The sequence below is a fragment of the Anomalospiza imberbis genome, chromosome 29, assembly GCF_031753505.1.
Source record: "Anomalospiza imberbis isolate Cuckoo-Finch-1a 21T00152 chromosome 29, ASM3175350v1, whole genome shotgun sequence".
NCBI classification, from domain to species: Eukaryota; Metazoa; Chordata; class Aves; order Passeriformes; family Viduidae; genus Anomalospiza; species Anomalospiza imberbis.
The window spans coordinates 2576988-2604794 of NC_089709.1; the positions used below are offsets into that span (position 1 = coordinate 2576988).

Below are 27807 nucleotides of genomic sequence, written 5' to 3' on the forward strand. Positions count from 1 at the left end.
CCATCCCAGGGGGTGACCCCGTGTTCCCATCCCAGGGGGTGATCCCGGGTTCCCATCCCAGGGGGTGATCCCGGGTCCCCATCCCAGGGGGTGATCCCGGGTTCCCATCCCAGGGGGTGTTCCTGGGTTGGTTCCCATCCCAGGGGGTGACCCCGTGTTCCCATCCCAGGGGGTGACCCCGTGTTCCCATTCCAGGGGGTGATCCTGGGTTCCCATCCCAGGGGGTGATCCCGGGTTCCCATTCCAGGGGGTGATCCCGGGTCCCCATCCCAGGGGGTGATCCCGGGTTCCCATCCCAGGGGGTGATCCCGGGTTCCCATCCCAGGGGGTGATCCCGGGTTCCCATCCCAGGGGGTGACCCCGTGTTCCCATTCCAGGGGGTGATCCTGGGTTCCCATTCCAGGGGGTGATCCTGGGTTCCCATCCCAGGGGGTGATCCCGGGTTCCCATCCCAGGGGGTGTTCCTGGGTTGGTTCCCATCCCAGGGGGTGTTCCTGGGTTGGTTCCCATTCCAGGGGGTGTTCCTGGGTTGGTTCCCATCCCAGGAGGTGTTCCCAGATTCCCATCCCAGGGGGTGATCCCAGGTCCCCATTCCAGGGGGTGTTCCTGGGTTCCCATTCCAGGGGGTGTTCCTGGGTTCCCATTCCAGGGGGTCTTCCCAGATTCCCATCCCAGGGGGTGTTCCTGGGTTGGTTCCCATCCCAGGTGGGTGACCCCGTGTTCCCATCCCAGGGGGTGTTCCTGGGTTGGTTCCCATCCCAGGGGGTGCTCCCAGATTCCCATCCCAGGGGGTGTTCCTGGGTTGGTTCCCATCCCAGGGGGTGTTCCTGGGTTGGTTCCCATCCCAGCGGGGTGTGTTCGGGAGCCCAATCCCCACCTTGTCCCCAGCCCAGAGCTCTGAGTGCCACCTCCAGGTGTTCCTTGGACACCTCCAGGGATGGGCACTCCAAACCTCCCTGGGCAGTTCCAAGGCCTGAACCCCCATTTCCATGGGGAAATTCCTGTTGATGTCCACCCTGAGCCTGCCCTGGCCCAGCCTGGGGCCGTTCCCTCTCCTCCTGTCCCTGTTCCCTGGAGCAGAGCCCGACACCCCCGGCTGTCCCCTCCTGTCAGGAGCTGTGCAGAGCCACAAGGGCCCCCCTGAGCCTCCTTTTCTCCAGGCTGAGCCCCATTCCCAGCTCCCTCCGGAATTCTCCAGCCCCTTCCTCAGCCCTGGACACGCTCCAGCCCCTCAATCTCTTTCTTGTCATAAAGGGCCCCAAACTGACCCAGGGTCTGAGGTCCCTCAGCAGAGGCAGCAAAAGGGGCTGGGGTCACTGCCCTGGCCCAGTGGCCACACTGGGACTGGTCCAGGCCAGGTGCCATTGGCCTCTTGCCCACGTGGGCACACCTGGGCCCGTGTCCAGCCGCTGCCCCCAGCACCCCCAGGGCCTTTCCAGCTTTTCAGCCGCTTTCCCCCGAGCCTGGAGCGTTCTGTGGGGGAGCTGTGACCCTCAGCCCGCGGATCCCACGGATCTCATGGATCCAGCCTGCCCAGAGCCCTCCTCCTGTCCTCTGGCACTTCCACACCCCCACCCAGTTCAGCAAAGAAAACCCCCCGAGCCAGCCATAGGAAAAGATTTTCCATTTAATACTAGACTCTCAGGATTGAGATGCAGGCTTTTTATGCAATTACATCCAATGTTAAAATTGGTAATACATAATTTACAAAGATTAACATCAAAACAATGATCTATTTAGATATGCTTTGTAAAAAGGAAATATATTAGCAGCATTTATTTTCAGCAATCACACAGCCTACACCCATGCAGACTAAGGTTCAGCTCTATTTGCAGTAACGTAGTGCTTCCTGGCTCCGGCGGCGATCCTGGGGACACACGGGTCTGCTCAGTATTATAAAATAACCAAAAAATAAAAAAAGTCATTAATTTCTACACCAGTAAGAAAAAACAATTCTTTGCACTTACCTAACATTTGATTGTCTAAAAAACATTTTGTTTAGTCTTTCAACAAAAGAAAGATAAAATGACAGAGCTAGTGTCTCGCTTCTGTACGCACTTTATTTATTTTTTTTAAAAACTTTTTAGTGTTTAACACCATTTGAGACAATGATTTCTGTTTGAAACTAAATGAGACAACTCGAGGGTTTGGACATGCGATATTCCTACTACACGCACGAGTATTTTATACTCAGGGTTCCTGGTACTGTACAGTGCTTCTCTACAGTAAGAAAATATTCCAAACTATTTTCTTATTTCTTTTTTTTTTTTAATAAAATATTTTTTTTCTCAAAGGGTTTTTTTCCTTTCTTTTTTTTTTGTGTGTTTTTTTTTTGTTTTGTTTTGTTTTCTCTTTTTAAATCAACACATAAAAGTTAATGGAATGAGTCATGTTCCACTAAGAGTAAAATAATTATAATAATAACAAGAATGTACATTAGGACGAGCTTGGTCCATAAAAAGGAACATGTAACTACGGTATTGCTTTACATCCACGCAGCAGATATATACAACTTGGCACATTAAAAACTGGATTTCTTATAAGAACACCTAGAACAGGACTGGATATGCATGTGTACGTCTGAGACAGGAAAGCAAAGCCACCGGCCGGGGCAGCGGCGGCCGCCCGGCCCCGGGGGCTCGGGGCCGGCGCGACAATCGCGACAATCGCGACGCTCGCCACGGGCTGGGGCCAGCGGCAGCCGCTGCCGGACGTTGGGCTGTCCACCAGCACACGAGGGTAGTGTTAGCAGTTGATAAATCCTACAGCTCACGACAAACACTCGCTCGGATACTGCCTGACGGGCACGGAGTGAAAGGGTCCTGGGTTGGTTTGGGGCTTTTTGTTTTTGTTTTGTTTTTTTTTTTTTTTTCTTCTTTTGTTTGGTTTTTTTTTTTCCTTTTTTTTTCTTTTAACAGATTTTTATTTGCACAACACACGAGACACACGAGAACCACAGCTTATCAAAAAAACCAACAGCAATGGTGGCGTCAGGAGCTGACTTCGCTTTTATAAAATTTCTCTGCAGAAAAAAAGTGAAAAAACTCACACCCCTCCCCCTCCCCCCGCACAGCAAGTGCCTCATCCCAGCACTCCTGCCCTGCTCCAAGGGCCTCTGGAAGCTGCTCGTTGGCACAGACCACAGGGACACGTGCTCAGCTGTCCCACGGCGAACCTCGCGCTCGTCTGGGGACGTTTCTCTCTTCTTGGAACTTGTGCAAATCAGAGGCCACAGCTTCAGGGCAGCTTTTCCTTTTAGGCCACTGGGCCTTTCCTCTCCCCTCTGGATTCCTGGATTCCCTTGCCTGGCGTGGGCCACGGCGGTGCTGAGGGTTCCTGGTACAATCCCAGGCTAGCAGTGACCGTGGGGAACATCCTCCTCAGAGTAACTCAGTCCTTTTCCTCTACTCTCCCTATTATTTTTTTTTTTTTTAATTTTTTTTTTTCCTCTGAGTGGGAATATCAAGCAAAAATAAATTAAATTTGACCATCCTGGACAATAACCACGAGGTTTCCTCAGTACCTAACATCAATACAAGGCACGCCCACCAACACACACACCAAGAGCACTGCAGAGCAGGGTGGGCACCGTGCCGGCCCGGCCCCCCAGGTGCTACTGTTTGTATTTTGTCAGTTTGCTGCTGCCCTCCTTCCCCAGGCTGGGCTCTGTCCCCAGCCCTGACAGACCCCAGAGCTCGGCTGCCCCTCCTGGGTCACTTCCTGAAGCTGCTCTCGGGGATGGTCAGAGTGCGGCGCCGCAGCTTCCGGCCCGAGCCCTCCTCCAGCAGGTAGGTGACATCGATGGCTGCAACAGAGCACAGGGGCACAAAGGGGGGTTCAGTCATTACAGGATCCCTGAGGCTGGAAAAGACCTCCAGGATCATCGAGTCCAAGCTCTGAGTGATGCCCACTGTGTCACCCTGAGTGCCACCTCCCACCGTTCCTTGAACACAAAATTCCTGTTTCCTTATTCCTGCTTCTTTCAAGGACGTTTCCCTCCAGGAAATCCAAAACATGCCTGGACAAGGTACTGAGTGACCCAAGCCCTGAGCCATGGCTGGACCAGACAACCTCCAAAAATCCTCCCAACCCAAATTAAGCATCAGTCCACGACTTTCTGGCATTGCCAGAATTTGGAAGAGACTGGACAGAGCTCATGCTGGGCTTTAATTTAAAAGCAGGGTCACACTTCACCAGTGGAACCCCTGTCCCCTCATCCCACTACAGCAGGTACTCAGAACCAAAGGAAAGATCATTAAAGGTCAAAAGAGATTTTCCAAATTCCCCTCAGTCTTTCCTGGCTTGTCTGCTAAGTTTCTCCATTGTAGATATGGAATGAAGAGGGGAATTAGTTTATGGAAAGGTTTTGTGGTTATTAAAAACATTACACAAAACAGTGTCATAGTTGTAAGAAATTTCACTTGGATTTAGTGGATTTCTGTTGCAAAGGAAAACATGGCTACAAAGAAAACTGACTTTCCTAATGCCCGCTAGCAAGAAATTCAGACAAAAACATTCATTTTACCAACACAGCTCAGCCAAGTGACCCCAGACCTGCAGGAGACCCAGGGGCTGTCCAACCAGAGCCTGAGCTCTCACCGTTTTTCCCTGGGATTTTCTCTAGGAGGTTGAGCAGGATCTGGTTCAGCCTCTCCCTCTGGAGGTGCCGCCGCTCCTCGGGGCTGCAGAGCGGCCTCGTGTCCGAGGGGTTCTCGTCCCCCTTCTTCTCAGTCTCGCAGCTCTCGCTGGGCACGGGCTCCTTGTCGGGCTCCTCGGGGCTGGGCAGCTCCCCTGGAGCCTGCTCGGGGGCCCCCAGCACCTCCTCCATGAGGGGCAGGGAATCTTCCTCTTGGTTTAAGTCTTTGATCTGTGGTTTCGAGCGATCAGATTTCCAGGATGACCTTGCGGGAAAAGAGGGGTTTAAAGAGCAGTTTTTCACTTGAAAGGACAATTCCCAGCAAGTCCAGCACTCATCCATGGGTAGGGGCTGTCTGGAGCTCAATTTCTTCCCTCCACCCCTGCACTCACACCCACCAATGCCACGGCTTTATCTGCACTGCACCAAACACAGCTTTGAAAAACAAGTGGCTTTTTCTTTTCAGATGCAAAGATTTTACCTCCAAAAACACTTTGGCCCGGCCCCTAGTGGGATGTTCTTGCAGGCTCTACCAGATTTGGGCTCTGACTGCCCCACAGACAGGGGCAGCAGGTCCAGGACCTGGGTTCCTCCATCTGGGAAAGCTGGAGCCTCCTGTTTTGGGCATCTCCTCACTCAGCTGCTTTTTTCTGACTTTTAAATGGCTCCTTTCTTTTCCTGATGTACATTATTAAGGCTGCCTATCCCTCCTCACTTGTTCCCTTTTATCTCTCTGAAAGTTTAGAGAGCTGAAAATAATTTAAACTTCTTATTTCCATAGCACCCAGGGGAAAGGGGCAGGAGGAGGGTGGGCCCAACAAACAAACAGCATTATTTCATCTCTTCTCAACAATCTGGGAGTGGAGACCCACCTGCCTCCGTTCCTCTTGTAGTTGTCTGGCACATAATGAGGCTGCAATAACAATAAACATTATGATCAATACCAAATCAAACTCACAGTGCAAGGAAGTGCTGGTCTATCAAATACTCTGAATGTGCCAATGCAAGACACTCTGGAAATGCTGGGGTGCTTCAAAGAGACTTCACAGGAGGAGGCACAATCATGTAATAAGATAAATTAGAGCCAGACTTGTCTGATTCTTCACATCTTCTAAAAAAATTTCAAGCCACAGACCATCATGATAAAAATCATCTTTGCTTTCTGCACAGCATGAGTCTGGAACCTTCTCCAAAGCCACTGCAAAACCTCTGCTCCAGGAGGAACAGGGTTCACTTGCAGGTTTGCAGATCTGCCACCTCTGCTGCTAAGTCTCTCTTTGAGCTCACCATCACCATCCCTTGAGCACCTCTCTGCCTCTCAACTGCAGGTTCTCTTACACCCAGTTTTCTTCCCAAGCTTGCTTTCCAGCCAGCTTTCCCCCCAGGCTGTGCATACTCACAGAATCACGGAATGACTGAGGTTGGAAAAGCCTTCCCAGAGCATCAAGTCCCAGCTGTGCCCCATCCCCACCTTGTCCCCAGCCCAGAGCTTTGAGTGCCACCTCCAGGTGTTCCTTGGACACCTCCAGGGACGGTCACTCCAAACCTCCCTGGGTTTGGAGGGAGGTTTGGAGGAAGACTCCAAACCCCCCTGCCAAAGCCTGACCACTCTTTCCATGAGGAAATTCCTCCTGATGTCCAGCCTGAGCCTCCCCTGGCAAAACTTGAGGCCTTTTCTTCTTCTCCTGTCCCTTGTTCCTTGGGACCAGAGCCTGACTTCCACCTACAGCATCAGCTCCCTCTGCCTGACCAAGCTTCATTTATAAACAGTCAGGAGCTTTCCAGAACTCCATCCAGCCTCCTAAAAACAGGTGAGGAAGCTGAGAGCAAAGCCACTTACTGAGAAATCCCTCTTGGGTGTGAGTTTCTTGGGGAAGTGGTCGAAGGCGTAGGGCTTGGTGCACACGGGGTAGCGGTTGCGGTGGATCTTGTAGAAGAGGTGAGCTGATTTATCCAGGCGGTAATCACAGATGTAAACATCCTGCTCCTTCACACCCTTCGGCCTCCCTGGCATCAAAACAAGGGGAAAACAGTCATGGACTGGGGGGGAAACACGTGGTTTATCACAGTGTGAGCGAGGCAGGGGCTGTCACAGTGATCCTGTTGGCTCACTCAGAACCCCAGCGGGGTCACTCTGAGGGGAGAACCTGCATACTCTGATCAAACACTTCCCCAGCTTTCACAGACACAATTATCAACTGACAAACAGGAATCCCTGTCCCAGGGCAAAGCCATCGGGTGCCCTCAGCTCTGAACCACACAAACAAGCCCCGTGGCCTCTGGACAGCAGGAACTACTCCAGTGCATGTCCTTGCTTCCAGAACAGAGTGGATTTGTCCCAGTACCTGGTCCAGCTGTGCCTGGTTCAGGGTAAGGATGACATTGGTGGTGCCCAGCAGAGCTCACCCTCAGCCCAGGACTCTCCTGCAGGGCCAGGACAGCTGACCCCAGCTGGCCACAGGATATTCCACACCACGCAGGGTCTGGCCCAGTGGGGGTGACTGGGATCCCCAGATTGTGCTGGGGAGTGGCTGCACTGGGCATCACTTGTGCTTCCTGGGGTTTATTCCCAGAACCATGGAGAGGTTTGGGCTGGGAGGGACACCTTAAAGATCATCCCATTCCATCCCCTGCCATTGTCAGGGACACCTTTCATTATCCCAGGTGGCTCCAAGCCCTGTCCAGCCTGGCTTGGACACTTCCAGGGATCCAGGGGCAGCCACAGCTTCTCTGTGCAACCTGTTCTAGGGCCTCCCCACCCTCACAGGTAAGAATTTCCTCTGTGTATCCAACCTAAATTGCCTCTTTTTCAGGTTGAAGCCGTTCCCTCTTGTCCTGTCACTCCAGTTCATGATTAACAGCCTCTCTCCACCCTCCTTCTAGCCCCTTCAGATATAGGACACTTCTCTTTCTGTAACCTCCCTTTCTATTACTACTGCTGCTACCATTATTATTACTACTACGATATTTTAATGTATTTCAACCATGAAAGTCTTTTTATCCCAAGCCTTGGGTTTTAACTTTTTCCAGTTCCCTCCCCATCTCAGGGGGAGCGAGTGGCTGGGTAGTGCTGAGCTTTCAGCAGGGGTTAAACCACCACAGCCCAGTGCCCAAATACTTAGGAATGTGTTTAATTCTCACCTTTGCAGTAGGTGTAGAGGTCTAGCACACAGCACGTCCCCACCACGGCCTCCAAGGGGATGATTTCGTACAAGGGCACCCGGAAGAGCTCGTTGTGGTAGAACTTCCGAGACGGGGAATGATGCGTTTCGTGTGGACGGAAATAGTGGTGGCCAAAGGCAAAGCGCTCCTCCCTGAGGGAGCAAAGAGACAGAAACACCAATCAGCCCATGACACAACTCACCCGCTGCCCCCTGCTTCGTTTTGAGTTCCCTCTCTTGCATTGGCTGTGATGAACAGCAGAGTCACACAAGTGTTCCATGTTCCACTTCCCGCCTGCAGCGAGGGCAAAGCCTCCCATGGTTTCCGTGGGCACAGCAGACTGACTGGCCAGGGCACACCACAGCTGTCACTGCACCCCAGCCTGTTCCAACTCTGAGGAAATCCATCCATTTCTGTCTCTGACCCTTGGCTTAAACCTCCAACCTCACATGTTTCCACTGTGCACTTGTGGAGCACAGACTCCAGTTGGGAATTCCCCAACCTCTGCACCTGCACCTTGCTCATTCCTGCATCCTTAGGGTGAGGCTTCCACAAAATTCCTGTGCTTTGACAGGCAGGCCAGAGGGATGGCTCGAACTCAAAGGCTGTGTGGCACATACTTCTCGTTTTTCCAGAGTTTCTCGATGCGGAAGATGTCGAGCTTGTCGCGGTTGATGTGGGAGAGCAGCCGGTACGACTGCCGCACCGGGTGCCCGTCGGGAGTCCTGCGGCTGTCTCTCATCAGGTACACACAGTCACCTGTCCAGGGGCACAAAGGACACACCTGTGAAGAGCCTGGCTTGAGCCCAGCACACCAGAGGCAACAATCATTAAAATGAACTCTACACAGGCGCCTGATGCTGGATTCTAAGGAACGACACGAACCCACTGCAGAACCTGCCAAGAGCACTCAGATGTTTTTCACAGCAGCTTTACAGAAAAACTACCCACAACTTTCCATGCCCAGTCTGAAAACAGCAATCTGTAAGGAATCAAAACCATAACAAACCACAGGATATGTAAACATGTCAGTCATGATTAGGAAAAGGTGTAGGAATTAGTGATGGCTGCAATAAATCTTTAAGAGAGAAGATACTTAGAGAGAAGTTAACTATTAAGAAAATAAATCCTGTCCTGAGAAGCCCCAAGCCTTTGGCTATTCCAACAGAATTCCAATGAGATGTAGAGCTCAGAAAGATAAAGAGAATGCAAAAAGGACTGAACAAACTGGCACTGCTGGCAATCAGAAACTAATTCCAAGGGCGACGCATAAGCTTAAATTTATTCATTTGGTCCCCTAAATTTCTCTGCTCTGACCTGTGAAATCCCAGAATGACTTGGGTTGGAAAGGATCTTAAAGACCATCCAGACCCACGCCCCTGCCTTGTGCAGGGATATCTTCCACTAGACCAAGCTGCTCAGAGCTCCATCCCACCTGGCCTAAAGCACTTCCAAGGCTGGGAAGAGACTCCACTTCTGTTATTTACCTAAAAATGACCAAAACCTGGGAGGTCCCAAGCCATAAAACCTCCCCTGGGTAGGAGCAGAGGTCACACAGCAGAAATGTTCTGGCTGGCAGCAGCAGCTGCTCAGGAGGAGAAAGCACAGAACAGACAAGCCAAGGAAAAGCCTCCCCGTGCTGTCCCTGCCTTTCTGCTGTTTATGGACTTTCAGAGCCAAAGGCTAGAGCTTTGGGGATTAATCCTTCTTCCAAGTATTTGTCTAATCTTTTTTGGAATCATTTATACCCTGACCTCTCCACCCCCCTCTAGCAAGGCTTGCCACAGTCTAGTTATGCTTTTGTAAAAAAATCTTTAGCCTAGAGTTTGACTGTTGCCAGCTGATTTCTGTTTGTTCCCTAATTTCTGCATCGCTGCACCTTCCTGAGCCACATTTCACAGACCTTCATCATTCACCCTCCAAATCACCTGGGCAGACTCTGTCCACAGAAAAGATGATCCAGATCAGATTATCTTTGTTAGCCTGGTTTTTACAGGTAGTGAGATCCTCTGTGCAATGGGATGTCAGAGCAGCACAGGGCAGGCAGGGCAGACAGACACCACAGGAGGTCACAGAAAGGCACAATCACTCTGCTCTTTTGTGCATAACAATTTCTGATACTCCCTTTGCCTTTTTGACTCAGGTAGAACATTTTCCTCATGTTCCCATTAAATTACAATGACTCCTGGTGGGTTTTTCTTTCCTATTTTTCCCCCTGTTGTTGTATATATGCAGTTAAGGCTGTCTTCCTTCCATGGATATTGGTGTTATTAATTAGAAGGTTTGGGGAAAAGATGCCAGGGAACCACTGAGGAAAATGTGCCCTCAGGGTCATCAACACCCCAGTTTTGCTAAAACCAGATTCAGGATTAAAGTGCAGCACAATTCTATTTTCATTAACATAATCTCATTTATCAGTCTTGTCTAAGTTTAAAAGATGCTCCTAAGGACTCCTCGTAGGCAGAAATGTCTCCCATATATCCCACCTAAACTTCATGAGGTTCATGTGGTGCCACCTCTCCAGCCTGTCCAGGTCCCTCTGATCCCCCTTCCCTCCAGCATTTTGACCACACCACACAGCTTGGTGTTTTCTACCCACCTGAGCTAAAACTGGGATAACGACAGCTTCCCTTTACAACTTTAAGGGTAACTTTTAAAGAAATTGGAGAGCTTCCTTAAAAGACTCTTAGAAAACAAGAAACATACTGAAAGGAGCTACTGGCCCCAAGCAGAATGTAAATAAACATGTTAAAATGTAACGTAATGTAAAAAAATAAACAATAAATAATAAAATAATGTAAAATGTAATGTAAATAATGTAAATAATTTAAACCAGCTTTTTTGAACTCTTCTTCCCCACCTCTCCCATGAGAAGAAAGCAACCCCAGCATTATTGTGCCTGACTGAAAAAGGAGCATTCAGAAGGAGATGTAGACAGATGCTCTCTTGTTCTAAAGATCAGGAAACTTGATTTCAATTCCAGTTTATACAGATGTTCTGCATCAAAAATGAAGTTTTCAAGGAAAAAACACAGCAGCTGTTGCTGGTGCATCAGGGATGATGATTTGTTACAATTTCTGGCTATATGGGTTTTCCAGGATCCATTCTGACCCCTGTTTATCAATTCCTATCCATGACAGAACTCCACGTTCACTCCAAGGGATGTGATGGATCAGATCTATTTATTTCCATCATCTCCTGGGTTTAGGTATAAGGGAGTTTTTGCACAGGAAGCTTGTCTGTGATGTAACACTCAGCAACTTCCAGCAGAAGTGCCAAAAAATTAAGAAACAAGTTCTGCAACCACCCCGAGATCCCGCTGAACGAGAGGGATTTGGTCACAGCAGAGTGTGACCACTCACACAGCTGATTTTCAGTCTTGTTCCTCCAAAACATCAGCTCTCAAGCTTGGAACTGCTGATCAGGGTGCAGCTTCTCCTGGGCAGGCACTCAATGCACCTCCAGGCTCTGTGGTAACATCAACCTCTTCCCAATCCACAGCTCCCAGGAAAATGTAAACCACACACAGCCTGAAGGGCTGCAGGCCACGTTTTTGCCTCAGAATGTGGAATTATGAGGCCTTGTAGACACCAGAGGGAGTAAAAAGCTTTTCCTCCCACTGTCCAAGCTGCCTGATACACCCACAGCACAGTCAAGGTCCTGCCTGAGGACTCTGGGTGGAAAAATCAACACGGCCATGGATTTCCCCTTTCCCTGCTGGAGCTGCATGTTCTGTTCCAGCACCTTGTGGTGGAATTTGCTTCATCTGCTCCCTGTGCCTGCAGAGGCATCTGGTGCCCAACTGCTGCAGTTTGGTCTCCTTTGTCCCCTGCTGATGGCACACAGAGCTCAGAAATGTCCCACAGAGGGACATTTCTCTCTTTAAAGGGCATTTCTCTAATTAAGGTTACCAAATCAGAGGCACACAAGTAAAATTTAACACACTGTGACAGAAATGATCTTAATGCTCTGAACAATTGGAAGATGCCACAAGCCCCAGATAAAACATCATCCATTTCAACAGAGAATGTAAAAGCAAGTTCTGATACAGCCCCTGAAGTGAGTTACTCTCCAGCAAAAAAAAAAGACATGAGAAACCCAAAGGCTGAACTCTGGACAGGACAGACAACGCAGAGCAACACCCAGCAAGGAGAACTGAATGCAGTTCCAGAATCATGCAGATGGGATAATGATTATGCTGGTTTTTGGCCTTTTTAATACCCCATTTTCCTGAAGACTCTCCTATTCCCTTCTAGCAAACTTATCAGCTGGTTTCACTCATTCAAGAGCCGTTTCCTCATAATGATAAAGGGCTCTTTCTAACCTTGTGTGTATCTGTAGGATGAAATAAAAAAACCAATAATCAGTGAGCTGAATTGTGTGCCTGCCTTGGAGAGATTCAGGAATTCTGAGCACAGTCCAGAGGAGATAAGCTTTAGGGAACACACAAGCAACGAGCTGGATGTTTTAATGACCATTCTGCACTAAAATACTGGAGGTCTAACAGCCTTCTTGGCCTTTACTTCTAAATGTTAACGACCAGCAGTTGGCTCAGCATCATCCTCCCCTGGCCAGGACAGCCCTGGCTGTGCTAATTAACATTTCTTCATCAACAGCCTGTGAGAACTCTGACTGTGTATCACTCCCAGCACCGCAGAGAGAGCATCTTCCACTTGTGAAAAATGAAAGTATTTTTGACAGGGTCATGCCACAGGTGGCAGCTTCCGCTTGTGAAAAATCAAAGTATTTTTGACAGGGTAATGCCACAAGTGGCAGCTTCCGCTTGTGAAAAATCAAAGTATTTTTGACAGGGTAATGCCACAAGTGGCAGCTTCCGCTTGTGAAAAATCAAAGTACTTTTGACAGGGTAATGCCACAAGTGGCAGCTTCCGCTTGTGAAAAATCAAAGTATTTTTGACAGGGTAATGCCACAAGTGGCAGCTTCCGCTTGTGAAAAATCAAAGTATTTTTGACAGGGTAATGCCACAAGTGGCAGCTTCCGCTTGTGAAAAATCAAAGTATTTTTGACAGGGTAATGCCACAAGTGGCAGCTTCCGCTTGTGAAAAATCAAAGTATTTTTGACAGGGTAATGCCACAAGTGGCAGCTTCCGCTTGTGAAAAATCAAAGTACTTTTGACAGGGTAATGCCACAAGTGGCAGCTTCCGCTTGTGAAAAATCAAAGTACTTTTGACAGGGTAATGCCACAAGTGGCAGCTTCCGCTTGTGAAAAATCAAAGTATTTTTGACAGGGTAATGCCACAAGTGGCAGCTTCCGCTTGTGAAAAATCAAAGTATTTTTGACAGGGTAATGCCACAAGTGGCAGCTTCCGCTTGTGAAAAATCAAAGTATTTTTGACAGGGTAATGCCACAAGTGGCAGCTTCCGCTTGTGAAAAATCAAAGTATTTTTGACAGGGTAATGCCACAAGTGGCAGCTTCCGCTTGTGAAAAATCAAAGTATTTTTGACAGGGTAATGCCACAAGTGGCAGCTTCCGCTTGTGAAAAATCAAAGTATTTTTGACAGGGTAATGCCACAAGTGGCAGCTTCCGCTTGTGAAAAATCAAAGTACTTTTGACAGGGTAATGCCACAAGTGGCAGCTTCCGCTTGTGAAAAATCAAAGTATTTTTGACAGGGTAATGCCACAAGTGGCAGCTTCCGCTTGTGAAAAATCAAAGTACTTTTGACAGGGTAATGCCACAAGTGGCAGCTTCCGCTTGTGAAAAATCAAAGTATTTTTGACAGGGTAATGCCACAAGTGGCAGCTTCCGCTTGTGAAAAATCAAAGTATTTTTGACAGGGTCAGGCCAGAGATCCCTGCACACTCTGGAAAGCCCAGCAGGCCCCAGAGGCAGCACGTACCTTGGCGGAGCAGCAGATCATCCCTCAGGAGGCAGATGTAATAAACACAGCCAGGCTGGGCATAGTGGGGCCGAGGGATCATGGGAACCTCCTGCAGGGAGAAAAGAAAGGGAATCCTCAGCTGCCCACCAGCATCAGCCCAAAACTGAGCTGCCACCCTGCAGCTGCTGTTGTATTCATTAAAGGGATGGGATTAAAGGTGCACTAAGAATGGTTTATTGTTTAGAGAATATTCGTTGTAGAGCTTGTGAGATTTATAAGATAGGAAGTAGTTGGTTATGGATTTTTTGTTATAAGGTATTATATAACTTTCTGACCCAACAGGCTGATGTTATAGAGTTATTTTGCTTTTTTGATTTATCACTTTTATTTCTTTTTGTTGTAATGTGGATATTTTTGTCTAATAAGGTCTTATTACATGTATACACATGTTTTTATTATAACATCTAAATTTTTCACTTATTTTATGCAATTACATGATTACATTACTGTACTATAACACTTTTTGTCATCTTATTTAATATAAGACAATATTATATAATATATAATATATGTTTATATATATTATATTTTTCTTACTTACTTAAAGTATATTCTTACTTTTAACTACAGAAGAGTAAGTTAATGATTTTTTTTATTCAATGTTTGTGTATTTTGCTTTTACATCAATTTAGGCTTCTTCTAAGGCTACAAATCAAACCCTCTTGAGTCTGTGAAGATTTCTATCTTTCCAAAAACCACACCACCCTACAGAAATCCACAGAGAAAAACTGAGATAAAACAGAGAAGACTGACCCCTCGTGGAATTGAACCTAAATCAAGGAAGCTTCACCAATCCCAAAAGACACAAATTCTAAATACAAATATAAAAAAGCCCCTAAGGAGCTGCTGCAGTTTTGTAAGAGCAATAGGAAGGAGAGTTTTGTTTTACCCTGTTCACAGCTCGAGGTTCACACTGCTCACACAGGTAGTGCTCAACGTCCGAGTTCACACCCATGCAGTCACAGTGCTGCCACACCTGGAAAAACAGGCACAGCCCAGTCACAAAGCCTGGCACAGATTATACCTGCAAACTGCATTTTCTCCACAAATATTAAGGAAAGCAAGAAAGTCAGCTTCACACAGGAAATTCAAGATTTTCTGTGAACTATTTCACACCACGTCAGCAGACAGACACGATCTCCATGCAAAGTGTAAAAGTCCAAAATTTTCAAATTAATTTCTCTCTCCCGAGAGAGCTGAGGCAGTTTCAGCTCCTCTGCACAATGCAAGTTGCATTTTCTCTGTGAAAAGAGAATCTCTCCTCTTGTGGAGAGGAAGTAAAAGGCCTGAAGAGTTAATTAATGCTACCAAGCACGCAGGAGCTGCTGGTGAAAAGCTCCACTTGCTGTGGAGAAGAGGAGGAGAGAGCAAAAACCTTTGGGCTCCTCACCTGCTGGAATGCAAGGGAAATGAATGCAGGGGTTGAATTAAAGCCTTTAGAGAAATTAAGATATATTAAGCCACACAGATATGAAGTAGAAGTGTAGGTTTAAGTTTTACGTAAGTAGAAGTGTAAATTATAGTTTTAAATAAGTTTAAGTTTAAGCTTTAGGTTTTAAGTAAGTAGAAATATATTTAAAGTGCCTTAAGAAACTGTGCTAGCTAGCAAAAGCCCTAAGGCCAAGTGTAAAGTTCAGTAACTTAGAACTAGACATAACAGAAACATAGCAGAACCTTGCCACTAGAACAGATAGAATTATTCATGTAAAACAAATAAAACTGCACATGTAAATAGACAGAACTATTCACGTAGATAGATAAATTATTCAGATGGGAAATATGCAAGCAAGATTAAGCATCCCGCATTGCATTTGAACATATTTTGGAACATTCAGGGGTGGAGAAAATGTGATGAATGCCATCAGCCAATTTTCCCTCAGGTTTTCAGTTGACCAGCAGAATGTCTACATGCAGAGCTTGATTCTTTCATTTAGGCTGGTACCAGCTGGGAGAAAATCTACTCAAGTCAACAAAACCTCCCTCAGGCACACAATGCTTAGAGAATAGGAATGGCTGCACATCCTATCAGGTTACAGCTACAAACCTTCCAGTAAGTTTGTAGTAAATCTCCTGAGATATGTAGGAAATTTTGAGACATGACCTGCTTTGTTTAAGAAATACATGGCACTATATTTACTATGTTTGCTGTATATCAGCTTGAAGAGGGGCAGTTTTTATCAAGAGTTTTTCTTTGACATCATCTTTTCCAAATGACTTGGATTTGCATGGTAGTACAGAACACATAGAAAACAGATAGTACATTTGTGTAAACAGACAATATGCTATGCATAGTTTTTAGCTAAGAACTGACACTACTTTTGTACATGAGAATCAAGTTCAGACTGATTTAGAGAGAATGTTTTAGAATCAAGAAGAAGAAGAGGAAGAGGAGGAAGAAGAAGGTGAAGAAGAGGGTGAAGAAGAAGGTGAAGAAGGTGAAGGAGTGAAGAAGAAGGTGAAGAAGAAGTAACAGAAGAAGAAAAAACAGAAGAAGACAAGAGAAGAAGAAAAGAAGTGATAAGAAAGATAGTTGTGGTCCCTGCTGCTGCTCAGAACATCAGACTCCACACCAGGGAACAACTGCTGCTGCTGTTCCTGCACAGAACCTGTGGCTGTATACCACAAAGCAGCTTCTGCGTGGACTTTAACACCTCGTGGCCTTTGAGACTGATGCATTCATGCAATAAACAACCTCACAGCAACCCACAACTGCCGGTGTCTCTGAAGACCCAAGACCCAGTAACGCCTTGACACCCACCATGCACTTTTCACACTGGATCATGAGCCCCTCGTCCTTGTAGAGGCCGCAGATGCAGCGGATGACGTCCTCGTCCTTCTCGTGCCCGTTGTCCTTGTCACACACCGAGGTCTCGCTGCTGTCGGCCTCGCTCGCCGTCTCCCCCACGATCTCGTCGATCTGGGCCGAGGCCTCGTGCCGCGCGTGGTAGTAGGCCTTGCGCAGCCGGCACACGTCCCGCCCCGTTGGGGACTTCCTGCCGTAGTATTTCTGCAAAGACCAACAAAAATTCCCAAAAGATGCTTTATTTCCTGTTTAGATCCAGTCTGTGCACACCTAAGAGGGGTTCTCCCTACAGCTGCAGCCCCAAACCTGGGGTGGCCTCCCCATCTCCCTCCTGACCCCAGCCAGTGTTGTAGCAGGCCTTGCACAGCTGGCACACGTCCCTCCCTGTCGGGGGCTTCTTGCCATAGTATTTCTGCAAAAATCACAAAAATGGCCAAAAAAAGCGCTTTATTTCCTGTTTAGCTCCTGTCTGTACATGCCTAGGAGGGGTGCTCCCTACAGCTGCAGCCCCAAACCTGGGGTGGCCTCCCCATCTCCCTCCTGACCCCAGCCAGTGTTGTAGCAGGCCTTGCACAGCTGGCACACGTCCCTCCCTGTCGGGGGCTTCTTGCCATAGTATTTCTGCAAAAATCACAAAAAAACCCCAAAAAAGTGCTTTATTTCCTGTTTAGCTACTGGGACGGGTGCTCCCTACAGCTGCAGCCCCAAACCAGGGGTGACATCTCCATCTCCCTCCTGAATCTGGCCAGAGCAGTAGTAGGCCTTGCACAGCCCGCACACATCCCGCCCTGTTGGGGACTTCTTGCCGTAGTATTTCTGCAAAAACCAACAAAAATTCCCAAAAAAGCTTTATTTCCAAGTGCTGTCCTGTTTAGCTCCTGTCCATGCATGCCTGGGAGGCCTGCAGCCCCAAACTTGGGGTGACATCTCCATCTCCCTCCTGACCCTAGCCAGTGTTGTAGTAGGCCTTGCGCAGCCCACACATGTCCTGCCCAGTCAGGGATTCTTGCTGTAGTATTTCTGCAAAAATCACAAAAAAACCCCAAAGATGCTTTATTTCCAAGTGCTGTCCTGTTTAGCTCCTGTCCATGCATGCCTGGGAGGCCTGCAGCCCCAAACTTGGGGTGACATCTCCATCTCCCTCCTGACTCTGGCCAGAGCAGTAGTAGGCCTTGCGCAGCCCGCACACATCCCGCCCTGTCGGGGACTTCCTGCCATAGTATTTCTGCAAAAATCACAAAAAAACCCCACAAAGTGCTTTATTTCCTGTTTAGCTCCTGGGACGGGTGCTCCCTACAGCTGCAGCCCCAAACCAGGGGTGACATCTCCATCTCCCTCCTGACTCTGGCCTTGCGCAGCCAGCACACGTCCCGCCCTGCTGGGGACTTCCTGCCGTAGTATTTCTGCAAAAATCACAAAAAACCCCAAAAAGCTTTATTTCCAAGTGCTGTCCTGTTTAGCTCCTGTCCATGCATGCCTGGGAGGCCTGCAGCCCCAAACTTGGGGCGACATCTCCATCTCCCTCCTGACTCTGGCCAGAGCAGTAGTAGGCCTTGCGCAGCCCGCACACGTCCCGCCCCATCAGGGACTTCTTGCTGTAGTATTTCTGCAAAAATCACAAAAATACCCAAGAAAGTGCTTTATTTCTTGTTTAGCTCCTGGGAGGGGTTCTCCCTATAGCTGCAGCTCCAAAGCTGGGGTGGCTTCTCCATCTTCCTCCCGACTCTGGCCAGCAGGTGCATGGATGTGACATGTGCAAGGGAGGAACTGAGAGCAGCCCTGGGAGGAGGATTTGGGGTGATGGGTGACCAAAAACTCCATGCGCCCTGGCCATGTGTGTTCACAGCCCAGAAACCACCCCTGTCCTGGGCTGCATTCAAAGCAGGAAAGGAATTCCTCAAGGAAAGGGATTCTTCCTCTCTGCTCTGCTCTCCTGAGACGCCACCCGAGGTGCTGTGTCCAGTTCCAGGGCCCCCGGTGGAAGAAGGACATGGAACTGTTGGAGCAGAGGAGGCCACAAAGCTGCTGAGGGGACTGGAGCCCATCCCCTATGGAGCCAGGCTGGGAGGGCTGGGAATGGTCAGCCTGGAGAAGAGAAGGTTGTGTGGAGACCTCAGAGCCCCTTGCAGGATCTGAAGGGGCTCCAGGGAAGCTGGAGAAGGACTGTTCATCAGGGACTGGAGTGACAGGACAAGGGGGAATAATTTCAGACTGAAAAAGAGGAAATTTAGGGTGGCTATATGGGAGAAATTCCTCCCTGTGAGGGTGGAGAGGCCCCGGCACAGATGCCCAGAGCAGCTGTGGCTGCTCCTGGACCCCTGGAAGGGCTCCAGGCCAGGTTGCCCAGAGCTTGGAGCAGCCTGGGATAGGGGAAGGTGTCCCTGCCCATGGCAAGGGGTGGAATGGGATGAACTTTAAGGTGCCTTGCAGCCCAAACCATTCCATGATTCTGTGATTCTGTGATATCTCATACTGAAAAAACAGGGTATCGCTTCCAAAAGGAAGAGAAATTTCTTTAGGTCAGCTGTTCATGAGTGTCCTTGGCCTTCTCTCTGACCTAAGGCAGTCAAGGGCTCATGATTCGCTATTGAGCCCTCATCAGGAATGGATCAGCACAAGTTCTTTTCCTCCAGAATAAATGTCTTCTTCTTTTCCTGTAAGAGCATTAAAGGAGGGCACGAGGGCACATCCCTGCTGCCAGTGCAGCAGCCGTCAGGCCAGACAGAGCCTCACCTCTGCATTCCTGAAGACCTTCAGCATGTCCCCATCAAAAGCTTCCACAGTTTTGTAGTAACCAGTCAGGATCTGCTTCTCAATCGTGGCAAGGTCCAAGGGGTCAGAGATCTTCTCATAATAGTCTGCATTTCTACAACAGGAATGTTGGCACAATGTCAGGCTCACCAGCAATTCCCACTGTGCAAATCCATCAGGGAAAGCAGCTCTGGGAAGGCAGCACTTACTTTTTCTTTGGGGGCAGGTTCAGGAGAGGAGCTGCCAGTGCCTGCCTGGAGGAGTCTGCAAGAGGAACAGAGTTTAGTGACATCACTGGAGTGAAACTTCCAAAAAAAAACAACTAACAACATTCAATCTGGGTAAAAAAAAAAAAAAAAAAAAAAAAGGCTTTTCTGTTGAAAGCCACGGGGGAATCGTAATGCTTCTGCATTTTTGATGTTGGTGCCTGCAACTGCAGTAACAGGAAGCACAAGGATGACAGTTTCTGATTTTTTCTGGAAGTTTGAAAAATCAATTTCAAAGGACAGCAACATCTGCAGATTCTGGTGGTAAAGCAGGGGGTTGAGGCTGAAGCAAAGTGATTATTGGTAAGGGAAGAATTTATAAAAATCGGGAGTTATTAAACACCCCATATTTTTCTAGCATTTCCTATTCACAGAGTCCACTTCCAGAGGTTGAAAACATGCCCACGGAGATTTTTTTAAAGAGAATCACCTTCACCTTTGTAGGATATGATGCTGTCACATATCTCCTTGAAGATCTGAGCCAGGCGGGCGGCACGAGCCACCTCGAGGTTCTCCTCAGCCGCCGCCAAGCGCCGCGTCCGCACCGAGCGCGACGTCTGCAGCGCCGAGAACTGGGTCATGAACACGTCTGAGAGAGGGCAAGACAGGGTTACCCCCAGGTCAGAGATGCACATCACAAGAGGGGCTCTTTGCCACTGTTAAAGTGGATTTTATATGTGTGGTGTTCAAGTAACTTTGTTACCAAGGTATGTGTTTTGTTTCTGTTGTTAATTAAGCTAAATGAAATAGCTGACATGTGTTATAGACATAATATTGGCTTCTTGCAAATATTAAAATGGATTTCATATGTGTGCTGTTAAAGTTAGTTTGTTATAAGATATGCTTCTTATTTCTATTGTTAATTAAGCTTAATGAAATAGCTGATATGTGTTATAATATGGTTTTTTTCAAACGTTAAAATGGGTTTTATATGTGTGCTGTTAAAGTAACTTTGTTATAAAGATATGGTTTTATTTCTGTTAATTATACTCAGAGTAGTGAAATTGCTGATACGTGTTAGAGATACATATTATAATATTGGCTTTTTGCAAATATTAAAATGGATTTCATATGTGTGATGTTAAAGTAACTTTGTTATATAGTTTTTATTTCTGTTGTTAATTAAGCTCAGTGAAATAGCTGATATAAGGATGTGTTATAAATACATATTATAATATGGCATTTGGAAATATTAAAATGGGTTTTATATGTGTGCTGTTAAAGTAACTTTGTTATAAAGATATGGTTTTATTTCTGTTAATTACGCTCAGACAGAGTAGTGAAATAGCTGATATGTATTAGAGATACATATTATAATATTGGCTTCTTGCAAATATTAAAATGGAATTCATATGTGTGGTGTTAAAGTAAGTTTGTTGTAAGATATGCTTCTTATTTCTATTGTTAATTAAGCTTAATGAAATAGCTGATATGTGTTATAATATGGTTTTTTTCAAACGTTAAAATGGATTTTATATGTGTGCTGTTAAAGTAACTTTGTTATAAAGATATGGTTTTATTTCTGTTAATTACGCTCAGAGTAGTGAAATAGCTGATATGTGTTAGAGATACATATTATAATATTGGCTTCTTGCAAATATTAAAATGGATTTCATATGTGTGCTGTTAAAATAACTTTGTTATATAGTTTTTATTTCTGTTGTTAATTAAGCTCAGTGAAATAGCTGATATAAGGATGTGTTATAAATACATATTATAATATGGCTTTTTTCAAATATTAAAATGGATTTTATATGTGTGCTGTTAAAGTAACTTTGTTATAAAGATATGGTTTTATTTCTGTTAATTACGCTCAGAGTAGTGAAATAGCTGATATGTGTTAGAGATACATATAATATTGGCTTCTTGCAAATATTAAAATGGATTTCATATGTGTGCTGTTAAAGTTAGTTTGTTATAAGATATGCTTCTTATTTCTATTGTTAATTAAGCTTAATGAAATAGCTGATATGTGTTATAATATGGTTTTTTTCAAACGTTAAAATGGGTTTTATATGTGTGCTGTTAAAGTAACTTTGTTATAAAGATATGGTTTTATTTCTGTTAATTATACTCAGAGTAGTGAAATTGCTGATACGTGTTAGAGATACATATTATAATATTGGCTTTTTGCAAATATTAAAATGGATTTCATATGTGTGATGTTAAAGTAACTTTGTTATATAGTTTTTATTTCTGTTGTTAATTAAGCTCAGTGAAATAGCTGATATAAGGATGTGTTATAAATACATATTATAATATGGCATTTGGAAATATTAAAATGGGTTTTATATGTGTGCTGTTAAAGTAACTTTGTTATAAAGATATGGTTTTATTTCTGTTAATTACGCTCAGACAGAGTAGTGAAATAGCTGATATGTATTAGAGATACATATTATAATATTGGCTTCTTGCAAATATTAAAATGGAATTCATATGTGTGGTGTTAAAGTAAGTTTGTTGTAAGATATGCTTCTTATTTCTATTGTTAATTAAGCTTAATGAAATAGCTGATATGTGTTATAATATGGTTTTTTTCAAACGTTAAAATGGATTTTATATGTGTGCTGTTAAAGTAACTTTGTTATAAAGATATGGTTTTATTTCTGTTAATTACGCTCAGAGTAGTGAAATAGCTGATATGTGTTAGAGATACATATTATAATATTGGCTTCTTGCAAATATTAAAATGGAATTCATATGTGTGGTGTTAAAGTAAGTTTGTTGTAAGATATGCTTCTTATTTCTATTGTTAATTAAGCTTAATGAAATAGCTGATATGTGTTATAATATGGTTTTTTTCAAACGTTAAAATGGATTTTATATGTGTGCTGTTAAAGTAACTTTGTTATAAAGATATGGTTTTATTTCTGTTAATTACGCTCAGAGTAGTGAAATAGCTGATATGTGTTAGAGATACATATTATAATATTGGCTTCTTGCAAATATTAAAATGGATTTCATATGTGTGCTGTTAAAATAACTTTGTTATATAGTTTTTATTTCTGTTGTTAATTAAGCTCAGTGAAATAGCTGATATAAGGATGTGTTATAAATACATATTATAATATGGCTTTTTTCAAATATTAAAATGGATTTTATATGTGTGCTGTTAAAGTAACTTTGTTATAAAGATATGGTTTTATTTCTGTTAATTACGCTCAGAGTAGTGAAATAGCTGATATGTGTTAGAGATACATATAATATTGGCTTCTTGCAAATATTAAAATGGATTTCATATGTGTGCTGTTAAAGTTAGTTTGTTATAAGATATGCTTCTTATTTCTATTGTTAATTAAGCTTAATGAAATAGCTGATATGTGTTATAATATGGTTTTTTTCAAACGTTAAAATGGGTTTTATATGTGTGCTGTTAAAGTAACTTTGTTATAAAGATATGGTTTTATTTCTGTTAATTATACTCAGAGTAGTGAAATTGCTGATACGTGTTAGAGATACATATTATAATATTGGCTTTTTGCAAATATTAAAATGGATTTCATATGTGTGATGTTAAAGTAACTTTGTTATATAGTTTTTATTTCTGTTGTTAATTAAGCTCAGTGAAATAGCTGATATAAGGATGTGTTATAAATACATATTATAATATGGCATTTGGAAATATTAAAATGGGTTTTATATGTGTGCTGTTAAAGTAACTTTGTTATAAAGATATGGTTTTATTTCTGTTAATTACGCTCAGACAGAGTAGTGAAATAGCTGATATGTATTAGAGATACATATTATAATATTGGCTTCTTGCAAATATTAAAATGGAATTCATATGTGTGGTGTTAAAGTAAGTTTGTTGTAAGATATGCTTCTTATTTCTATTGTTAATTAAGCTTAATGAAATAGCTGATATGTGTTATAATATGGTTTTTTTCAAACGTTAAAATGGATTTTATATGTGTGCTGTTAAAGTAACTTTGTTATAAAGATATGGTTTTATTTCTGTTAATTACGCTCAGAGTAGTGAAATAGCTGATATGTGTTAGAGATACATATTATAATATTGGCTTCTTGCAAATATTAAAATGGATTTCATATGTGTGCTGTTAAAATAACTTTGTTATATAGTTTTTATTTCTGTTGTTAATTAAGCTCAGTGAAATAGCTGATATAAGGATGTGTTATAAATACATATTATAATATGGCTTTTTTCAAATATTAAAATGGATTTTATATGTGTGCTGTTAAAGTAACTTTGTTATAAAGATATGGTTTTATTTCTGTTAATTACGCTCAGAGTAGTGAAATAGCTGATATGTGTTAGAGATACATATAATATTGGCTTCTTGCAAATATTAAAATGGATTTCATATGTGTGGTGTTAAAGTTAGTTTGTTATAAGATATGCTTTTTATTTCTGTTGTTAATTAATCTTAATGAAATAGCTGATATGTGTTATAATATGGTTTTTTTCAAACGTTAAAATGGGTTTTATATGTGTGCTGTTAAAGTAACTTTGTTATAAAGATATGGTTTTATTTCTGTTAATTACACTCAGAGTAGTGAAATAGCTGATATGTGTTAGAGATACATATTATAATATTGGCTTCTTGCAAAAATTGAAATGGATTTCATATGTGTGGTGTTAAAGTTAGTTTGTTATAAGATATGCTTTTTATTTCTGTTGTTAATTAATCTTAATGAAATAGCTGATATGTGTTATAATATGGTTTTTTTCAAACGTTAAAATGGGTTTTATATGTGTGCTGTTAAAGTAACTTTGTTATAAAGATATGGTTTTATTTCTGTTAATTACACTCAGAGTAGTGAAATAGCTGATATGTGTTAGAGATACATATTATAATATTGGCTTCTTGCAAATATTAAAATGGATTTCATATGTGTACTGTTAAAATAACTTTGTTATATAGTTTTTATTTCTGTTGTTAATTAAGCTCAGTGAAATAGCTGATATAAGGATGTGTTATAAATACATATTATAATATGGCTTTTTTCAAATGCTAAAATGGATTTTATATGTGTGCTGTTAAAGTAACTTTGTTATACAGATATGGTTTTTATTTCTGTTAATTACACTCAGAATAGTGAAATAGCTGATATGTATTAGAGATACATATTATGGCTTTCTGGAAATGTTAAAATTAATTTCATAAATGTGATGTTAAAATAACTTTGTTATAAGATATGCTTTTTATTTCTGTTGTTAATTAAGCTTAATAAAATAGCTGATATAAGTATATGCTATAGACATATTATAATATTGGCTTTTTTCAACTGCTAAAATGGATTTTATATGTGTGGCATTAAAGTAACTTTGTTATACAGATATGGTTTTTATTTCTGTTAATTACGCTCAGAGTAGTGAAATAGCTGATATGTGTAACAGATATATTATAATATTGGCTTTTTGCAAATGTTAAAATGGATTTCATATGTGTGGTGTTAAAGTAACTTTGTCAGATAGTTTTATTTCTGTTGTTAATTAAGCTTAGTGAAATAGCAGATATAAGGATGTGTTATAAATACATATTACACTATTGCCTTTTTGCAAATATTAAAATGGGCTTCATATGTATGGTGTTAAAGTAACTTTGTTATACAGATATGCTTTTTATTTCTGTTGTTAATTAGGCTTAATGAAATATCTGATACAAGTGTGCTTGTGTTAAAATGCCTGCTTGGCTGGGGTAACATCCAGCGAACACAGGATGAGGACTCCTGCTACAGATCTGCCAACCATCAGCATCTGCTGTCTGAAGTGATAAAGAGGAGCCACAACCACAGCCAGGAAACACACATGCTCTAAAAAGGCTGACCCAAGGAGGGGCCATGTAAAATAGCTCCTGGAACATGTAAATTAGCTTATGGATATGCATAAGAGTTATGAATATGCAAAGATGAAGTAATGGAAAAGGTATTTAAGGAGTATCCCTGAAGGTGACAGTGTGCTCTTGGCTGAGGGCCATAATAACCTTTGCTCTATGGTCCTTGTCTCCTATTGTCCTTTATTAAACTTTTAAAATTTTCACAGGAGAGCGAACCTGAGTTTCACACTCCACACAAAATATTCCTTTCTAAACCAGAAATATGTAAGAGATCAAATCTCAGCATCTTCTCTGGTGTAGCAATTCCACCATCAATTATTAAATGAAGATGTGTCCTGAGTTGCAAGATGTGGCTGAGGGTGTGTATTTTATTTCCATCTGTTAGAGGGGCAGTTATCTTCTGTTAATTGTTAAAATTAACACTGTTTTACACTGTTAAAACCAAGTGGGGCAGTTCTCTGCTGTTCATTGGGCAGTTTTCTTTATCTCTTCCACAACCAATCCTCCCTCCAGGAGCTATCTTCTGTTCATGGGCCATTCATTATTAATTATCTTCTGTTCATGGGCCACTGAGTGTCCCTGCATGGCTGAGAAAATTCCATCATCCCATGGGGAGCTACCCCGCCCAGGGGAGGAGCCAAGCATTCCTACCTGGATACAATCTGACATTTTGGGACACCACAGCCCAGGGGAGGAGCCAAGCATTCCTACCTGGATACAATCTGACATTTTGGGACACCACAGCCCAGGGGAGGAGCCAAGCATTCCTACCTGGATACAATCTGACATTTTGGGACACCACAGCCCAGGGGAGGAGCCAAGCATTCCTACCTGGCTACAATCTGACATTTTGGGACACCACAGCCCAGGGGAGGAGCCAAGCATTCCTACCTGGCTACAATCTGAGATTCTGGGACACCACAGCCCAGGGGAGGAGCCAAGCACTCCTACCTGGATACAATCTGACATTTTGGGACACCACAGCAGCCTTTGCCCACTGCATTCCCAGAGGAGCAGCTTTCTTCCCCACTGCATTCCCAGAGGAAGCCCAGGCCATCTCCAGCAGCCCTGGAGCTTCAGAGGAAAACTCCACCCTTGTGCAGGATCCCTGCTCCAGCAGAAGCACAGCTGGCACTGCAGGAGGGCTGAGCCACCATGGGATGGGGCTGCTGCCACCCCCCTGACCCACAGGGTGCCAGGGCAGATTCTGGCTCTGTCAGGAGGTTTTTTTTTTTGTATAATTGCATTTGTATTTTTAGCTTTCCTAGTAAAGAACTGGTATTCCTATTCCCATATCTTTGCCTGAGAGCCCCTTTATTTCAAAATTATAATAATTCAGAGGGAGGGTGGAGGGGGTTTACATTTTCCATTTCAGGGGAGGCTCCTGCCTTCCTTAGCAGACACCTGGCTTTTCAAACCAAGACAAATATGTACCAATGTTGCAAGTTACTCATTCCAAGAATGGATTTAGAGTTTAACTCTTTGTGTCCCGGGGTGGCTGAGTGGCCTCACCTGATTTGATGTTGCCGTCGTCGCGGCAGATCCCGTTCCAGCGTGTGTACAGCGACGAGCTGTGCATGCTGTCACTGACATGCTTCACTTCCTCCTGCTTCTGCCTGATCTTCTCCCAATTCCGTACCAAGAACACGTGGTGTTTCAGCACAAAATTCCTGCAGAGATTAGGGAGATATTCAAGAAGGTCTTTTTAATGGAAAATTCATTCTTTAATGTGGGGAAAAAGCTGGATATTCAGAGGTGTATCCTGCGTCTTCTCTCCGCAGTGGAGAGGAATTCCAGCCTGGCTGGTAAAGGAGAACTAAAAGCTGCATCCTCAGAAATTTCAGCATGATCCATCTTCTAGAAGAAGACATCAGCATTTGCACAGCACTCCATTTCTGAGGCAAATCCCCCTGAAATCAGCCCTTACCTTTCCCTGTTAGACATGGGCTTCATCTGCAGCTGAGGCGTCAGCCTGGTTGGGGCGTTCACACTTTCACTGGGTTCCTCAGGGATGTGGCCCCTCTGGAAAAGAGATTGTTCTGATAGACAGGAAAAACTGTGCCAAGAACTCAGCAAAGCAGCCCTGAGACAGAACCTGCAGCATTACTCTACTGTACTTCTGTTTCAAGTTTAAAATTTACAGAACCACCGGTTTTTGGTCTGGTGGCACAGACTGATTTCCCATCAACCTCACCCACCCAAACTCTACTCTTTCCTACTTACTCTCTTCTTTAGTTTGTGCTTTGACTTCCTCTTCTCTTTCGACCTCCCAGGTCTTCTGTGGGTGCTCACAGGCTGGTTGCTTTTGCTTGAGAGTCCATTCATGCGTTGACTTTTACCCCCAATTATTCCTCTGCATTTGTCAAAGCCACATTTGCAGAGTTGCTTTGAGAAAAAAAAATAAATCCAATAAACCCCAGACGTTTAGATTCCCTCTCAATATTAAAATGAACATTTTCTGCCTAATACAACACGACAGGTTTTGT

At 44.1% G+C, this 27807-nt stretch overlaps 1 protein-coding gene across 3 annotated transcripts in view; it reads right to left on the reverse strand.

Moving 5' to 3' along the window:
• Positions 1-3670: 3670 nt before the first annotated feature.
• Positions 3671-27807, reverse strand: part of ASH1L (ASH1 like histone lysine methyltransferase) — a 79491-nt gene continuing 55354 nt past the window's right edge. The window contains exons 13-27 of one of the 3 annotated variants that reach the window (XM_068175163.1): positions 27545-27706; positions 27249-27343; positions 26834-26991; positions 19960-20112; positions 19467-19521; positions 19240-19372; positions 16462-16710; positions 14593-14679; positions 13662-13752; positions 8419-8557; positions 7778-7950; positions 6477-6643; positions 5509-5549; positions 4600-4901; positions 3671-3805 (exon numbers count right to left, since the gene is read on the reverse strand). In XM_068175163.1, coding sequence (XP_068031264.1) covers positions 3714-3805; positions 4600-4901; positions 5509-5549; positions 6477-6643; positions 7778-7950; positions 8419-8557; positions 13662-13752; positions 14593-14679; positions 16462-16710; positions 19240-19372; positions 19467-19521; positions 19960-20112; positions 26834-26991; positions 27249-27343; positions 27545-27706 — 2097 coding nt within the window. In that variant the 3' untranslated portion in view covers positions 3671-3713. Of the gene's footprint in view, positions 3806-4599; positions 4902-5508; positions 5550-6476; positions 6644-7777; positions 7951-8418; positions 8558-13661; positions 13753-14592; positions 14680-16461; positions 16711-17750; positions 17910-19239; positions 19373-19466; positions 19522-19953; positions 20113-26833; positions 26992-27248; positions 27344-27544; positions 27707-27807 lie in introns of those variants that run through there. The other 2 variants (XM_068175162.1, XM_068175164.1) reach the window with 2 other exon arrangements.